Source organism: Hippocampus comes, unplaced genomic scaffold (genome assembly GCF_001891065.2).
Source record: "Hippocampus comes isolate QL1 unplaced genomic scaffold, H_comes_QL1_v1.1 scaffold83, whole genome shotgun sequence".
Classification (NCBI taxonomy): Eukaryota; Metazoa; Chordata; class Actinopteri; order Syngnathiformes; family Syngnathidae; genus Hippocampus; species Hippocampus comes.
In genome coordinates, this window is record NW_017805281.1 from 1,640,741 (window position 1) to 1,654,904 (window position 14,164).

At 47.6% G+C, this 14,164-nt stretch overlaps 1 protein-coding gene across 2 annotated transcripts in view; it reads right to left on the reverse strand.

The window, feature by feature from the left end:
- LOC109516573 (diacylglycerol kinase eta) overlaps positions 1-6,906 on the reverse strand; it is a 29,946-nt gene extending 23,040 nt beyond the window's left edge. For both annotated transcript variants that reach the window (XM_019871253.1, XM_019871252.1), the window contains exons 1-3: positions 6,607-6,906; positions 6,221-6,348; positions 5,541-5,645 (exon numbers count right to left, since the gene is read on the reverse strand). In XM_019871253.1, the coding sequence (XP_019726812.1) occupies positions 5,541-5,645; positions 6,221-6,304 (189 nt within the window). In that variant the 5' untranslated portion in view covers positions 6,305-6,348; positions 6,607-6,906. The remainder of the gene's footprint in view (positions 1-5,540; positions 5,646-6,220; positions 6,349-6,606) is intronic.
- Positions 6,907-14,164: the final 7,258 nt, after the last annotated feature.

Here is a 14,164-nt window from a genome sequence, read left to right on the forward strand (position 1 = left end):
ACAATACGACTCCATTCAAGCGCTTTAAACACTTTTTTCCCCCTTCTTAATATTAATTACAATTTAAACATGTGTATTTTACATTTACTTGTGTCGTCTTTGCCTAGCATTTACATTTCTTTCATCACCTTAAATATTAAGTGGGCACGCTGCAGAAAAAGAAGAATTTGAGAAGTGTACAAATACTCTCTCACGGCATTTTGTGCGCTGTAGCTCATATTACGAACACACAGTGCGGGTCAAAGTTGTGCTGTCAGTCTCCATTAGGTATCAAAGAGGAGATGGCGAGTGATCGATCGACGCGCGCGCCCACAACGGCGCACGCACGCACACACAAACGCCTGGCAGTTATCGATTACACTCATTCGGATGGCTACGAAAAACACAAGCGCACGTGTCAGGCCGAGGCTCATTAGTGAACACACAAACACACAACAGCGACTGACTGAGAGCACCCGTCTTCAGTTCAACCCGCGCGCCGGCGTGCGGAGAGCCGTTGCTCTTTCCGTGTCATGAGCGCAATTTCAAAGTGAGTGACACCAGTTTGACACCGGCACTGAAGATCAGCTCATTAGCTGTATTTCTGGTCTCATGCGGGCGCAGGCGCGCGACAGGCGCGCTCTCGTTAATGGGGTTGTTGCAGGCTGAGGCCTTGTGGGAGGAGAAAGGACAGGGCGTGACGGAGAGGGAAAAGACAAAAAAAGGAGAGAGAGAGAAAGAGAGTGACGCTCGGGGAGGCAAGGAGAGAACAAGAGGAGAATAAAAAGGGATGTTGCAGCAGCAGCGGTGGGACAAGACAGGATACAAGATAAGGATGTGAAGGACAAGAAAAGGACAAAAAGGAGCGCGAGCGGAACACGCTGGGCTGAAAGGCAGAACAACGCGGCCGGTGACAGGAAGAGTCCACGGAAATCACAAAAGCGGCATGGAGGCGTGCGCGGTGCTGCATTGAAACATTTTGTTTGACATCCTCCTGCATTTGCTTTTATTGCTCCACACATTCCTGCCTCGGTTCCTCTTTACAGCGAGCGGCTACTTGCTTCCACTTGAAATCGCAACACTACACTGCAAATCGACCAGTGCTAAGTTTGTGGACGGTGTTAAAAATGGACTGTCGGTGATGCAGTGACATCACTCGGGGCTTGTGTAGACGAGGATTTAACACTGATACGTTGTTAAAAAGGGCTGTCATCTGGATTCAACCCTGATTGGTATGAATTTGGAAATGAAATCACGCCCCTTATGTCATCGAAGTTCACCGGTGAGCTAACAGGCCAAATTAATTCGCCAATAATTAAAATTCCGTATCATGTGGACAATGCGTGGCAGTCGCATGGGCCACTTGGCCAATCATCATTGTAGTTTTTGTGATGTCACCTGGGCCACACGGCCAAGCGGGTTCATTTAACGTGGGATTGAACATGTTTTGGTCTAAGTAGATGTCGGCATCTGAAGAGTGATGAGCTGCATGTTGATTCAAACTTTAGTTTTCACTCTGCTTGAATTATGGTTCTGACTGAATCCCGCCGGGCCTGCGTGGGTTTTCTCCGGGTATTCCGGTTTCCCCCCCCACATTGCAAACACATGCATGGCAGGCTGATTGAACGCTCAAAATTGTCCCTACGCGTGAGTGTGAGCGCGGATGGTTGTTCGTCTGTGTGTGCCCTGCGATCGTCCGGCAAGCGGTTCAGGGTGTCCCCCGCCTACTGCCCGAAGACGGGCTGGGATAGGCTCCAGCACCCCCCGCAACCCTCGTGAGGATAAGCGGATCGGAAAATGGATGGATGGATGGATACTGAATCCCGCGTATGTGTGAACTTGTACGAGCCCTCTACCGCACCCGAACCATCCTATGAATTGCGGGTGGCCTCAGTCTAATGAGCGTCATTTGTCAACCGGAAGACAAACAATGTATTTGTTCTGCAAAATGTAAAAAAAATTCGATGATACAAAAAGCCAAGCGTTCTTTCTCCAATCTCGTCGACAAGGCGTCACCAACTAGCTATCCGAGTGCCGAATTGTGCAAACCTTTTGAGGTTTTGTCATTTGGCCATCGAGGCCGACAGCAAATGGCCTTGAGTATGTCACGTTAATTGTTTTGTGTCCATATTCTTTTTTTCATAGTCTGTTTTGCTGCCATCTGATTTTGATGGTGGCCCAAAGACTCAGCAAGACCGCGAAACATGGGAAAAGCCACCAGGTGGTGAATGCATCCAGCCAGGAACAAAATCCAGACCAGGTGTTGGGGGTCTTGTCAAATATGTCATGTCTAGTGTTGCCACTGCCTCCTGTGAGGAAAAACGCTGGAATTTTTGCATGTGTGGGTACTGAAAATGAATTCGCAACTTTCAGGAAAATTGTTATTTTGTAACACTCATTAGTGTTAATCTAAACAGTCAATTGTGTCATTATTACTGCACTGTCAACACTACATGTTGTTGCCCTAACATACTATTGAGTGTTGAACATGTAACACTTGCCTGAATGTTACTGTAACATAATATAGTGTGGCCGCATCTCGACAAGTTCTTGTGTTAAAAATGAACACCCCGGGGTGTTGAATTAACACCAGGAGATTTTCAGTGTACTTTCCACTCCGACAACATATTCCCACCTTCAGCCTTTTGTCTCTGCGGCTCGCCTTCCTCTCGGTGTCGACCCCGGCGTTAGCGCCGCGACGGTATCGCATCCAGCCAAGGGCATGAAAATCAAAACACGCGCACAAAACGATACACGGGCACGACATCGGCAATCCCACACAACGGCGTGTGTGCTTCTTCAGCCAACCCACACGCGCACCTAGAACTCGTCCTCATGTTGGCTACAGTCGACACCCACACACATCGAGTGGTGCGGCGCTCTGCAGGGCGAGCGAGAGGCGGATAAAAGTGAACAAATGCGATGGGGCCAAAACATGCGGATCTGCGGCAGGGAACTTTTCAACGCCCCCCGCCCCTCCCCTCCAAAAAAAAAAAAACCAGCATATAACACCAGTTATTCTTAATGGCTCCTGGAAAGTGAACTTTGTTTCAACTAAGATTTCGGAGCGGTTCAGTGTGACACTTCTGAGCTGCGCCGGACGCCAGGCAATTATACAACTGTGTCGCTTGGAGGGCGAAGAACATAACCAAATAGATGAAGACGAGTCGTTCCTCAGCTGAAGGAGGGCAGAGCGCAGAAAGGGCGCAAGAGGCGAGCAGGAAATCATCCAAGAGAGGAAGTGATGGAGGCCTGGCGGGTTTTTTTATTTTTATTTTTTGCGGGGGTGATTAATTTTCCCAGAAACACATTCGACGATAGTATTGTTTTTGCTTTTTGTTTTTTCATACCACTGGTAGTGTAGTTCATTGATCAGTGGCGCTAGAATTGCAAGCTGTTGAGAAATGGACAGCCCTCTGCGTCCTGTGTGGTTTTTTTTTTTTTTGTTGTTTCTTTGGTGACCAGTTGCAAAAATTGGGCGGTCATGGTTGCGTTTCAAATTGACTTTGGGCTTTGTCGTGTCGCGATTGGTCTTGTTACAAATGCGACATGCCAGCTCATTGTTGCCAGCAGAAGCTCCGCATTCATCTGGCCCGAATCCAAAATGCTCCGACGCGCACGTCTGCGGCGTCTTTCGGGTTTGGAACTAACTCCATTCGTGTACCTCAACCTTGGGTAGCTCCAGCCGTCGGAAAACTTTGCTTTGAGTCATGCTAATAGCTTCTTTCTCCCTGCGTCGATGCTTTTCATGCCATGTCATTCATTTGTTTGACGTAGGTGAAGGGTAGCGGAAAACGAAACAGCGCCACTCAATGTTGCTGACGTCCATCAACCAAAACGCACGTCGTATCGCGCCCGCTTAAGGGATATCGTAATTATCATGTGTCACCATCATGAAGGGACATGCCAGTTTGCACGTGTGGGACACGAATAAAGGCCCGAGGCACACCTACGCTACATGAGAACCAATAAAACAAAAGAGTGTGAAATATTACGTAACGTAAGCTAAAACTTGTGGAGCACAGGAGGAAGAGAACGAGGCACGTTTTCGTTGGACACGAAAAGTATGAATCAAATTCCGCCATCCTAAACGTTAAGGAGGCTGCGCGAGCCTGCAAGGTCACGTCAAGGTGAGCGCGGTGACGACCTGACATACGGTGCCAAGAAACGATGCCGCTGATAGGCGGGGCCGGTCCGGTGTAAAAGGACGCAGAGCCAATGAAATGAACAATCAAGCGATGAGTGGAAACACGAAAAAGCAGAGCGGGGGGGTAAGATCGCATCTTTGAGGTGCATCGCAACTAGTTGTGTGAGTCGGGCCCGTTAATCCGACAGACGCGAGGATGCGTTGAGGAATTAGCACATCCCTAACAAGTGGCGCACACTAACGAGTAAGCTGACAGGCGGCCGACATAACGAGGGGAGGCACAGCGGAAGAGGTCGAGGACAAGGACGTGCTATGACACACGTCCTCACGGGAAACGCAACCAAAACATTGCGACTCCCTTCATGGAGTTTGTGTGACATCACCAACGCGTATGACACACGTCTTAGGAGGAAACGCAAACAAAACATCGCGACTCTCTTCGTGGAACTTACGTGACATGGCCAAGGCGTATCTGCGGGGGCGAAGCCAGAAATTTTCTCGTGGGGTCACTTCATTATTCGCTATCCTTAAAGGTGCTTTTTTAATTATTATTATTATTATTATTATTATTATTATTATTATTATGAGTGCATGCACAAGATTGGTATATGTGCGCATTTTTTTTTCATGAAACCATGAATGTGGATGGTATGATAAACAATGACTTCTCTTCCAAGTTGTTTGTTTGCTATGGTGAGAAAAAATTATTTTGATTGACGTCGACCGAGAATTTACAGATTATTTACCGTTAGCATTCAGAACAATTTATTCTTTAAACCTAGTTATTAAAAAATAATTATAATAACTTGAGGCAGAGTATCAAGGGGTCAAAGGACACTGTATCCATGTGAAAATGGGAGAAAAATCACAGATATCAAAATGTTCCCCTCCACAGAGTGACAAGGGGTGGTCTTGGCGCCCCCCTAGCTCCGCCCCTTGCGTATCTATGTCTCTTTTGCCGTTGGGTCACCAACTTTACCTCATGCCAAAGGTTCGCATTTTTCATTTTTCCAGCACGTCCAGCCTCACCGTCCGCCCCCGAAAGTTATCCCGTCCGCCCGTTGGACGCAGTCATCATTATGAGAGGCTATCGCCATGGCAACGGGGCAGCGGAAGTCCATGCCTCAGATCTGAATATGATTTACAGTCAACGCTTGATAGCGGCGATATATAATGATCTGGATTTCACAATGACACTTAGCTGGCCTGAGTGTTGCCGATCGAATGGCGCTTCTCTGATAAACGATTCATATGAGAAGAGTTTAGGGTCCTGCTTTACACGAAAAACCTTGCCATGGAAGTAACATAATTTCAACTGGAGGAAACTTGGCCACACGTCAGACAACGGAGCGAGTCGAACGTCCTCCCGTGGCAAGAATGACTTTGAAGCATTGCCAATGCAAAACGCGCCTACCTTGGCCCGGATCTGGCCCGACGTGGAAACTTTGCGGATGAGCTTGTGCGACGTCTCCTCTTGCTCGCCGTCGCTGTCGGACGACTCGTCTCCCGCGTCCCCGGCCTGCGTAACCACAAGAAAGTGCAGATGACGGGCTGCCATTTTGGCTCTCGCCGCCACACGCTACGTTTGAGCCTGGCATAAACAACATTTAATTTGGGGTTTTCAAGTGCGGCAAAAGCATCTGCACCATGTTATTAGTCTGATTGGCACCTTTTATTTGTTATATCATGTGCCGATGCGATGTCATGCTCTTAGCATTTAACTATAACACTGTTGTAGTTTTATTCTGCAGTCAAATGCCAGAATATGAAAGTCTGTTCTGCTTTACTTGAAAAAATAAAAGTTCAAGAAGTATATCATGCTGTGGTCTCTCATTAGGCTTGAAGAACATTTTTGTAGAGCTACGGGAGGCCAATTTCAACCTTCATCATGCATCATAGAGAACTGTCTCGAATATTTACTATACATGCACAGACTTGAAAAACCATCCACTAGCAAAACTGGAAACACCGTGAATAGCTCTCTGGAAGCGTCATTCAAAATTCAGTGTTACAATATGAACCGTTTCTCGCTTCCTGGGGAAGCAGTCAGTGAGTTTTCTCAAAGTGCCCCTTGAAATCCAAGTCTTAACTTACAAGAGGTGTCCTCTCGGCATCCGCCTGGGCCGACTCGCTCGGCTCGGCCACGTACAGGACGTTGGGGTTCAGTTTGGAGGCCATGGCGCCGGATGGGGTCCGCTCGGTCAAGCTCGATCCCTCACCGACTGCAGAAGAGGTGACCAAATCAAGCATCTCACTTTTACTCTCTGGCTCTCTCTCTCTTTCTCTCTCTCTCACACACACACACACACACACACAAGCGCAAAGTGCATGTATTGTGGTTAAGTCAGCTGACAGGCATCAATTCACGAGGGAGTGTAAAACCCCAGCAGGAACGCAGACTGCTTTAATGCTGCACTTCAACACTTTGCAGAATCTTGCAACATTCTCCTCACATATCGAACAAAGACACACACACAAACCTTTTTTTGTACAGCAAGTTCCTCCTTCGTTGATCTACAGAACGGCCCTTTGGGATGGCGACATGCGCGGCGGTAATGATTATGATGGTGATGATGACGATGGTCAAAGATGGGAGAAAAATGACGCTCGTTGCGATGTAGCCCGGCAGGTCCGCGCGCGCGTTCGATCCCCCATCCCGCCCTGCACATCGAAGGCAAGCGGCTCGGTTAAGTGGCGGAATCAAGCCCGCCGCTTCGGAACCGCCACCGTCCGTCGAACGGGATCCTTCACTTCGACAACACACCGCGGAACGGAGGGCGCAGTCGGCCGGCTTACCTTCCCGCCGGCCTGCCGCGCGCGCGAGCGCTCCTTGGCCGGTTCCGAGTTCTCGCCGCCGGGGCCTCTCCGCCACCACCTCCACCTCCTCCTCCTCCTCCTGCGCTGGCGCTCGGCTTCGCAGCCGCGGCGGTTGCTCGCGGTGCCAGAAATGAGTCGGATCAGGAAGGCAGAGCGGAGGCAGGCGGGAGGGGAGAGAGGGACGAACGGTGTGGCAGTACAGCGAGGCGGCAGGGCGGAGGAGGAAGGAGTGAGAGACAGATCAGAAAGCCTCGGTTGTTGCGGTTCCGAGGTTAAACTGTTGAGAGCGCACGCGCACCCGCGCAGCCCAGCAATCAGATGCAAATGCACGGGAAGGATTGTGCGGTGAGCAATTATTATGAACGCTCGCGGTGACGTGCATGCGGTGAGGTGAAGTTCATGACTGCTGAGCCACTGACTTCTTTTTGGAGTTGGAGATGAAAATATGAACCCGCCGTGGAAGATCCGCATGTATTTCAATGTTGATCTTCACTGAAATGTTTCCAAAGCTTTAGTGCTCTAATCCAGGCATAAACATACGGCCCGCGGGCCGGAACCGGCCCCCAAGGAGGTTCGATCAGGCCGGCAGGACCATTTAAAAGTGAAAAAAATGCATGAAAGACACAGAATGAATATTTTTAATACGGTGCAATTCACGGATTATCCGCTAGGGGACACACTGTTTTGATCAGAGTAGAAGACAACAGCAGTCTCAAGTCTGTCACTGAGACAGACCCAACACAGCAGACGCTATCAAGGATATGTGAATACTTTATTCTTTACGTATTTAATAACACTCTCCTGAGTGTGTAAGGTGTAGGCAGGAATTACATTTTGATTTTAAATGCACATCTGTAAATGGTTTAAAAATTCCTTTCTTTATAAATCTCGTTTAATCTTAAAGTGCATTACTATGTTTTTCAATACCAATTGTTAAAGTTTTGTGCCTTTGTACAATCAATGGGATCAGTTGCAATGCATATATGTGAATGAGAAAAGTAAATTGCACATTTGTCCAAAGACATCTAAGGTGTTTCATGAAATGTTTTGTAAAAGATATGTTCATTAAATTTCAACATTTTCCTTATGTTCTTGTGCTTCTTCAGACCAAAACGAGGGAAAGACATGATATTTTGGGTATTTATACCATAGTATGGTATAATTTGAATGGTCCGGCCTACTTGACATCTACCGAGGTCGTATGTGACCCACAATGTGAAATGAGTTTGACACCCCTGTTCTAATCAATTCCACATACGTGATGACAAGAAAAACAAAACAATATTTCATATGAAGTCAAATTCGTTCTTGTTGCTTTATTGCTGATCGCTCTTATATTAAAACAGCATTAGACCATTCGTTATGATTTAATATTCTATGAAAGACCCCAATTATGACATTATTCACAAGTATGGTATCATAACTACATGTCTGATGTTATCAACAAACCGATCCGTGTCAAAACTGGTCACGAAATCGACACGAGTTACCGCAACATAATACAAAACATGTCCGGGGACTCTCGGTTCAAATTGGCGGCTCGCTCTGCACGCCGAGGCTCCCTCTAGTGGTTATAAGACATACCCCTATGGCATGGTGTCAAACTCAATATCCGGCCCACCACATTTTATGTGGCCCACGAACAAAAAAACAATCGCGTCAACTTCCATGATCCTTGCCAAAATCTGTACCGAAATGTCAAAATGTCATTAATGATGTCGGGATTTTGCAAAAAAAAAAAAAACTTTTTTTTTCTAACCATTTTACGGTAACTTCAACAAACTATCATGCTTCTGATCCGTCAATTTGTTGTGTGCATGTAAAAATTCTACGAGACCATGAAACATTTACATGCTTTCACAGTCTTAACGGCCCTCTGAGGGAAGCTGTAACTACAAGGTGGCTTGTGCCAAAAAAATGAGTTGGACACAACTGGTCTATGGCAAGAGTGCCATGCTTCTTCAACGCATTTGGTCAATGGAGCTCAGCACTCTTGCGTGTCAAAGCAGCACAGCACTTACTAGGCCCCGCCGTGCATCTTCACTCACTTTTCTGGCTGCTCGCGAAGACTAAATTTGTCACACACATTCCTTCGAGATATTAGACAGACTTTTGAACGTCAGCATTTGCAACACGTGTGATAGCTAATTATGTGGGTGTTGTGTTCGCCTCCATTCTGCATACAGTCAACTCGTGAAATTGCAAGATACTACTCACTCGTGTGACACCCGCGCGAGGACACACACATATGCACACGCACACGCATTCATACATACACATACTGTGCTCAGGTGACAGCGTTCCTCCATTCTACTCCATCCCGTGGTTGCCCTTAACAACAAAAAGATGACGCAAGCAGCGGGAGGAGGTGATGATTTTCACAGCATTCCAAGGTTTCCTCCTTTTGGTGCAGAGCTAGTGAGAATAACAACCGTAGTCCTTTGCAGATTTTTACGCTGCTAACGAATACAATGAACTGTCATGGTTATTCTGACTCCATCAGGGGTAATTTTAGGATCAGAGGTTTAGGGGTGCTGAGCTCCTTGGACCATGCGTTTGGTACGTGGGCCTTCAGTTGGGGCTCACCCGACTGTATACATCTCCTAATAGCACCACTATCACAATAACGGCATTGTACTGTACATAACCCTTCATAAATAATACCAAATATTTTACATGTTGTATTTTTGTTCAGGAACAAGGACTTCAGTACTTTGAACAAGGAGTCATTCAAAATCAGAAGTGAACAAATGACAGTCTGCTCGGAAACTTTTACCGGGCATCCTGGTGTTGGAGGCTAATCGCAACTTGCCTAGTTGCTCCTCTCTTCGGGCAGCCACGCCACCTAAAGGAGACAAGTAAAAACACAGCAATAACGATCAACTCACAGAGAAACAAAACCAACCCCAAAGAGATTTCGACATTTGGTTTGGAGGGGGTATTTTAAAAGCACGCTGCATACCAACACGCTAATAGCTAGCAAGCACGTATAATGTAAATAAGGAGCTAAGCATCAGTTGTAGTCATAGGAGTGACCTTTTCACGTACATTTTGAAAGGTCGTTTATAGGCCACGGGCAACGAGGGCTCATCAATTAGCTAATTGGCATTTCGGTGAAAGATGAGAAGTGAAGTGTTGTAGCAACAGAGCTCATTTGTTATGTGGCCCCTGTGTGCTGCTGTGCTGCCACCTAGTGGTGCCGTACGTCACTCCGCTCAGCGTGGAGAAGTTTGAAAAGGGCACCAACGCAGCGAAAGTGACAGATCAATTATTAAAAGGAGTCACATGTTTTCCCTTTTGATCAAAGGGACGGGGTAATTGCCGTGAACGCTCGTGAGGCAGAGGAGAGGACAGTCTGCTCGGTAGATTTGCATTTATTTCGCAACGGCCGGTGTGTCGATCGTGTCAGAGTGAATCCGTGGAAATGCTGAAAACTAGGAGGGGGAAGGAAGACGCCCACTCTCGTGTCATCTATTCAAGCTATAAATACCGCTGTGAGGCGGCCGGATGAGCTGCATTTTTGAGTCATCTGCTTGTAGCGGTTAAGTTGATCCACAAGTGCCAGCCAGGCTGCACGTCAGCACTTGATGGAATCCACGAGGACAAGTCCAAAACAATAACGCAACAGCGGCACACGTGCAAGCAGAGGGCGGGGGGGGGGGACAAAGAAGCTGCTGTGTGCCGGACTGGTCAGCATTGTATCGGTTACCGTGACAACACGAGATTGAAGGAACAAAAAAGGTGAGAGCGAGCTTTTTACAAACAACAGCCGTTCGAAACAATTTAAACACAAAAAGTCTTCCGGAAGATTCCCAAACAATGGACCGGAAAGGACTGGGCAACCATCAACTGGTTTTCCACTTGCATGCGCAGTAGGGCAGCGGATCTCGACACGACACAGCATCTCGCTTGGTCACTTCCAGAAATGGAAGAAGACGGAATCCAAGCTTCTGTCTGCAACGTCTTAACTGCAATATATCACCATCGAGTCTTGTCCCAAACGGAGGCCTTGAGTCGCCTCCATGGCAACAACTGCTGGTCTAGTCATGTGACATGGAAAGCAGCCACCAAGGCAGGCACCGTTACGGACACACAAAACGAGTCCACACGGTCGCGGCTCCAAAGCTTCCGTCTCTACTTGCCCTCCGCATTTGACTTTGATGGTTACTGTACATTGTGGGATGCGCTCCTTTACTGTTGTCTCGTCATTTTTGTTGCCTCTTGTAGTCAAGAAAGTAACAGCAGGCGACCTCATTTTGTCACTAAAGGGATAAGACGCATGACATACAAATTGCACACTTAACTCACTGCTGACAAAACGTTGGAAGAGCTCTTGGTCGGGAATTCCATCAGCCGCGTTGGTCTCAATATAGGACACACGCATTCACATTCGCTCTTGCTTGTCTCACCATAAAATGACTGCAGGTCGTGGGAAGCGTGTGCGCGCTTTTATTTGGACTCATGACTTGGAACCCTCAAGCGTCCGCAATACGGACATGAGAAAAAAAAGCCCTCCAAAATCCCGTGTCACGCAGACAAATTAATAAAAAGGTCAAAGGGGGGAAAAAAGGACAACGGTTAGATGCATCGTAGTCAATCATAGTGCCCCCTAGTGGCATTCAGCAACATGACGGATGACAGTCCAAATTAAAACAAAGAGGACAAAGTCGACCAGTGAGAGTGTGACGCGCTTTTGTGACAAGACTGCAGCACTGATCCTGAGGACTTTCAGTTTCAGGAGAGAAGGACGGATGGGCGCTGATGACAGCCTGATCAAAGTTGACTTTTGAGTCGGCCAGCAGTCTTCCTTTTGAGCATCCATGACACCGCCTTCCTCTTGCCCTTTTCTAGAGACCTTTCATCAATCCCAAATACGACTCCCCGCGGTTACCGCGTTCCTGCGAACGAGCCCATCGCACGTCTGGACCGAGATCCGGCGGGGCCCGGAGAGAGCTTGGTGTTTGTGGCACTAAATGATGCTCGGGGAGCGAGGGATGAGTCACTGCTGCAAGTGTCAGAAAATCAGAGCAGTGACGCAGCACTTTCTCTTTGCCGGGATACAACTTTGACAGATAAAGCGAGCGTCCCGGTGTCATTATCTGGCTTTTGGGGGGTTCAGTGCAACTGAAAATAAAAGAATAAGGAACTCAAAACATTTGAAAAAAAACTGGCAGACTGGCAGCTGCGCACAGCTACTACAATTATACATACAGCAACTAGTGGAGTTGATGAATATGCATGAGGAGCATGCATGAACAGTATGCATGGGAAACGCTGTGGTGTGACCAGTAGGTGATCGTAAAACTGCCAAACGGAGCCCCTTTGTCACGTGACTGCCTGCATGGCAAGTGCAAGGCCAATGTGCAGGGAAGCCCAGAGGTCACGGGTTCAAGGGAAACCCTCTGCCTTTGTCCACCGTGGGGATTTTTCGTCACTTAACATTTTGCACTGTGCAGCGTAATTGATGTATCCCACTGAGACTTTCTTTGGGGTTGACGCCGACACTGCGCTGCATGGGAAAATGTCCATGATGTCATACACCGTGTTCCAAATTCTTATGCAAATGATATCTTTCTGATTTTCCTAAAACGTTGATGCAAGTGGGCGGCACGGTGGAAGAGGGTTAGCACGTTAGCCTCACATTGTAGAGGTTCAGGGTTCGATTCCGGCTCTGGGGCTTCCTGTGTGGAGTTTGCATGTTCTCTCGGTGCCTGCGTGGGTTTTCTCCGGGTACTCTGGTTTCCTCTCACGTTCCAAAAACACACCAGTAAGCGCGTAAGCGCGTGACCCTCGTCAGGATAAGCGGATTCGAAAATGGATGGTCGATGCAAATGGCAATCAGCAACATGCGCAAGTCATCAGCCGTCACAGTTGGTATAATTCAAATGTTTTTCACCAAATCTCCCAATAGCAGTTTCTTTAAAAAGCTCCGTTGAGAACAGATTCTCACTCACGACGAACAGCAGAGCAAAGTATAAAGTGTCGGCAAATACAAATGAAACAATGACCACAAACTCCACAATGTGATGCCAAGGCAAGGCAGCGTTGATCTTTTCAGCACAAGGCAACACAAGGTTGCTTCACACGAGCAGACGCAACGCTGAAAAGCATTGACAAAGACAACCAAAAAGCTGAGAAAACAAAGCTTTGCAAATTTACTCCGAGAATGTACAATGACATTTAACAAAACACTGAAAAAAATTAAACATCTTAAAAGTAAAGAAAGACAAAGATGATGTTTCCAAAATGACTAAAAGAACAATATGATTTTAAAGTGCTTTTGTTTTGTGTTAATCACAACCCATGTTGGCATTCTTTCAGTCCAACACAGTGAATTCAAAACTCGTTTATTTATTTATTTTAAAACAAATCATGCACCTGATTGACTTGGCGACTGGAAATGTTCCAGCATTTGACTTGGGCAACATCAAGCAATTGATGGCATTGAAGTTGAGCTACGTGCAGAGCGCCTCAAAAACTCCCGTGCGGGCGACCTTTCGGAAAGGTCATCATCGTCCTGATGATGCAATGGTTTGTCACGGCTACATTTCTAGGATCAGGGTATGCATGTGGTGCATACCCTGAATAGTCACATCATCATCATCATCATCATCGTCATCAAGATCGTGCCCCAACCACGCCAGTCGGGACAAATGAGTCCCAAGGAGCGCGCACGCAAACTCCCTCTCTCTCTCTCTGGCTGCTTTTCATCGCACCTGGTATGATTCAAGATGACGCCGGCGGCTCAGGAGGAGACTTCGGTGACGTCACGTGTGTGGAGGAGGGAGGACGCGTGTGCGACGTGAAGACGGTAGCCAACTAACCATGCCAGCCAAGCGCCCATGCAGGCGCGTGATGCTGACTGCTTAGAGAAAGAGGGAGCAGAAGAAGAAGAAGAAAAAGAGGAGGAGGAGGACGAAGAAGAAGAGGAGGGGGGGACAACAAGGCTGCGTCCCTGCAGGGAACGACAACCAAACAGTGAGCAGGTCATTTTCTCCCCCCCCACCGCCCCTTCAGCTGTGACGTGCGCCCCCATCCACTCGTACTCCCGCTCACGCACCGCTGCAGCTGAATGACAGGTGATTTCTTCTTTCGTTATCAATATCACGCTTGTTGTTGCCGCTGCATGAAGCCCAACGCTCTGGTGGAGGGTGGCAAGTCTGGAAGAACATTTTACATTTTTTCTTTTTTTTTGGGGGGGGGGAAATGTCTTTTTTTTTT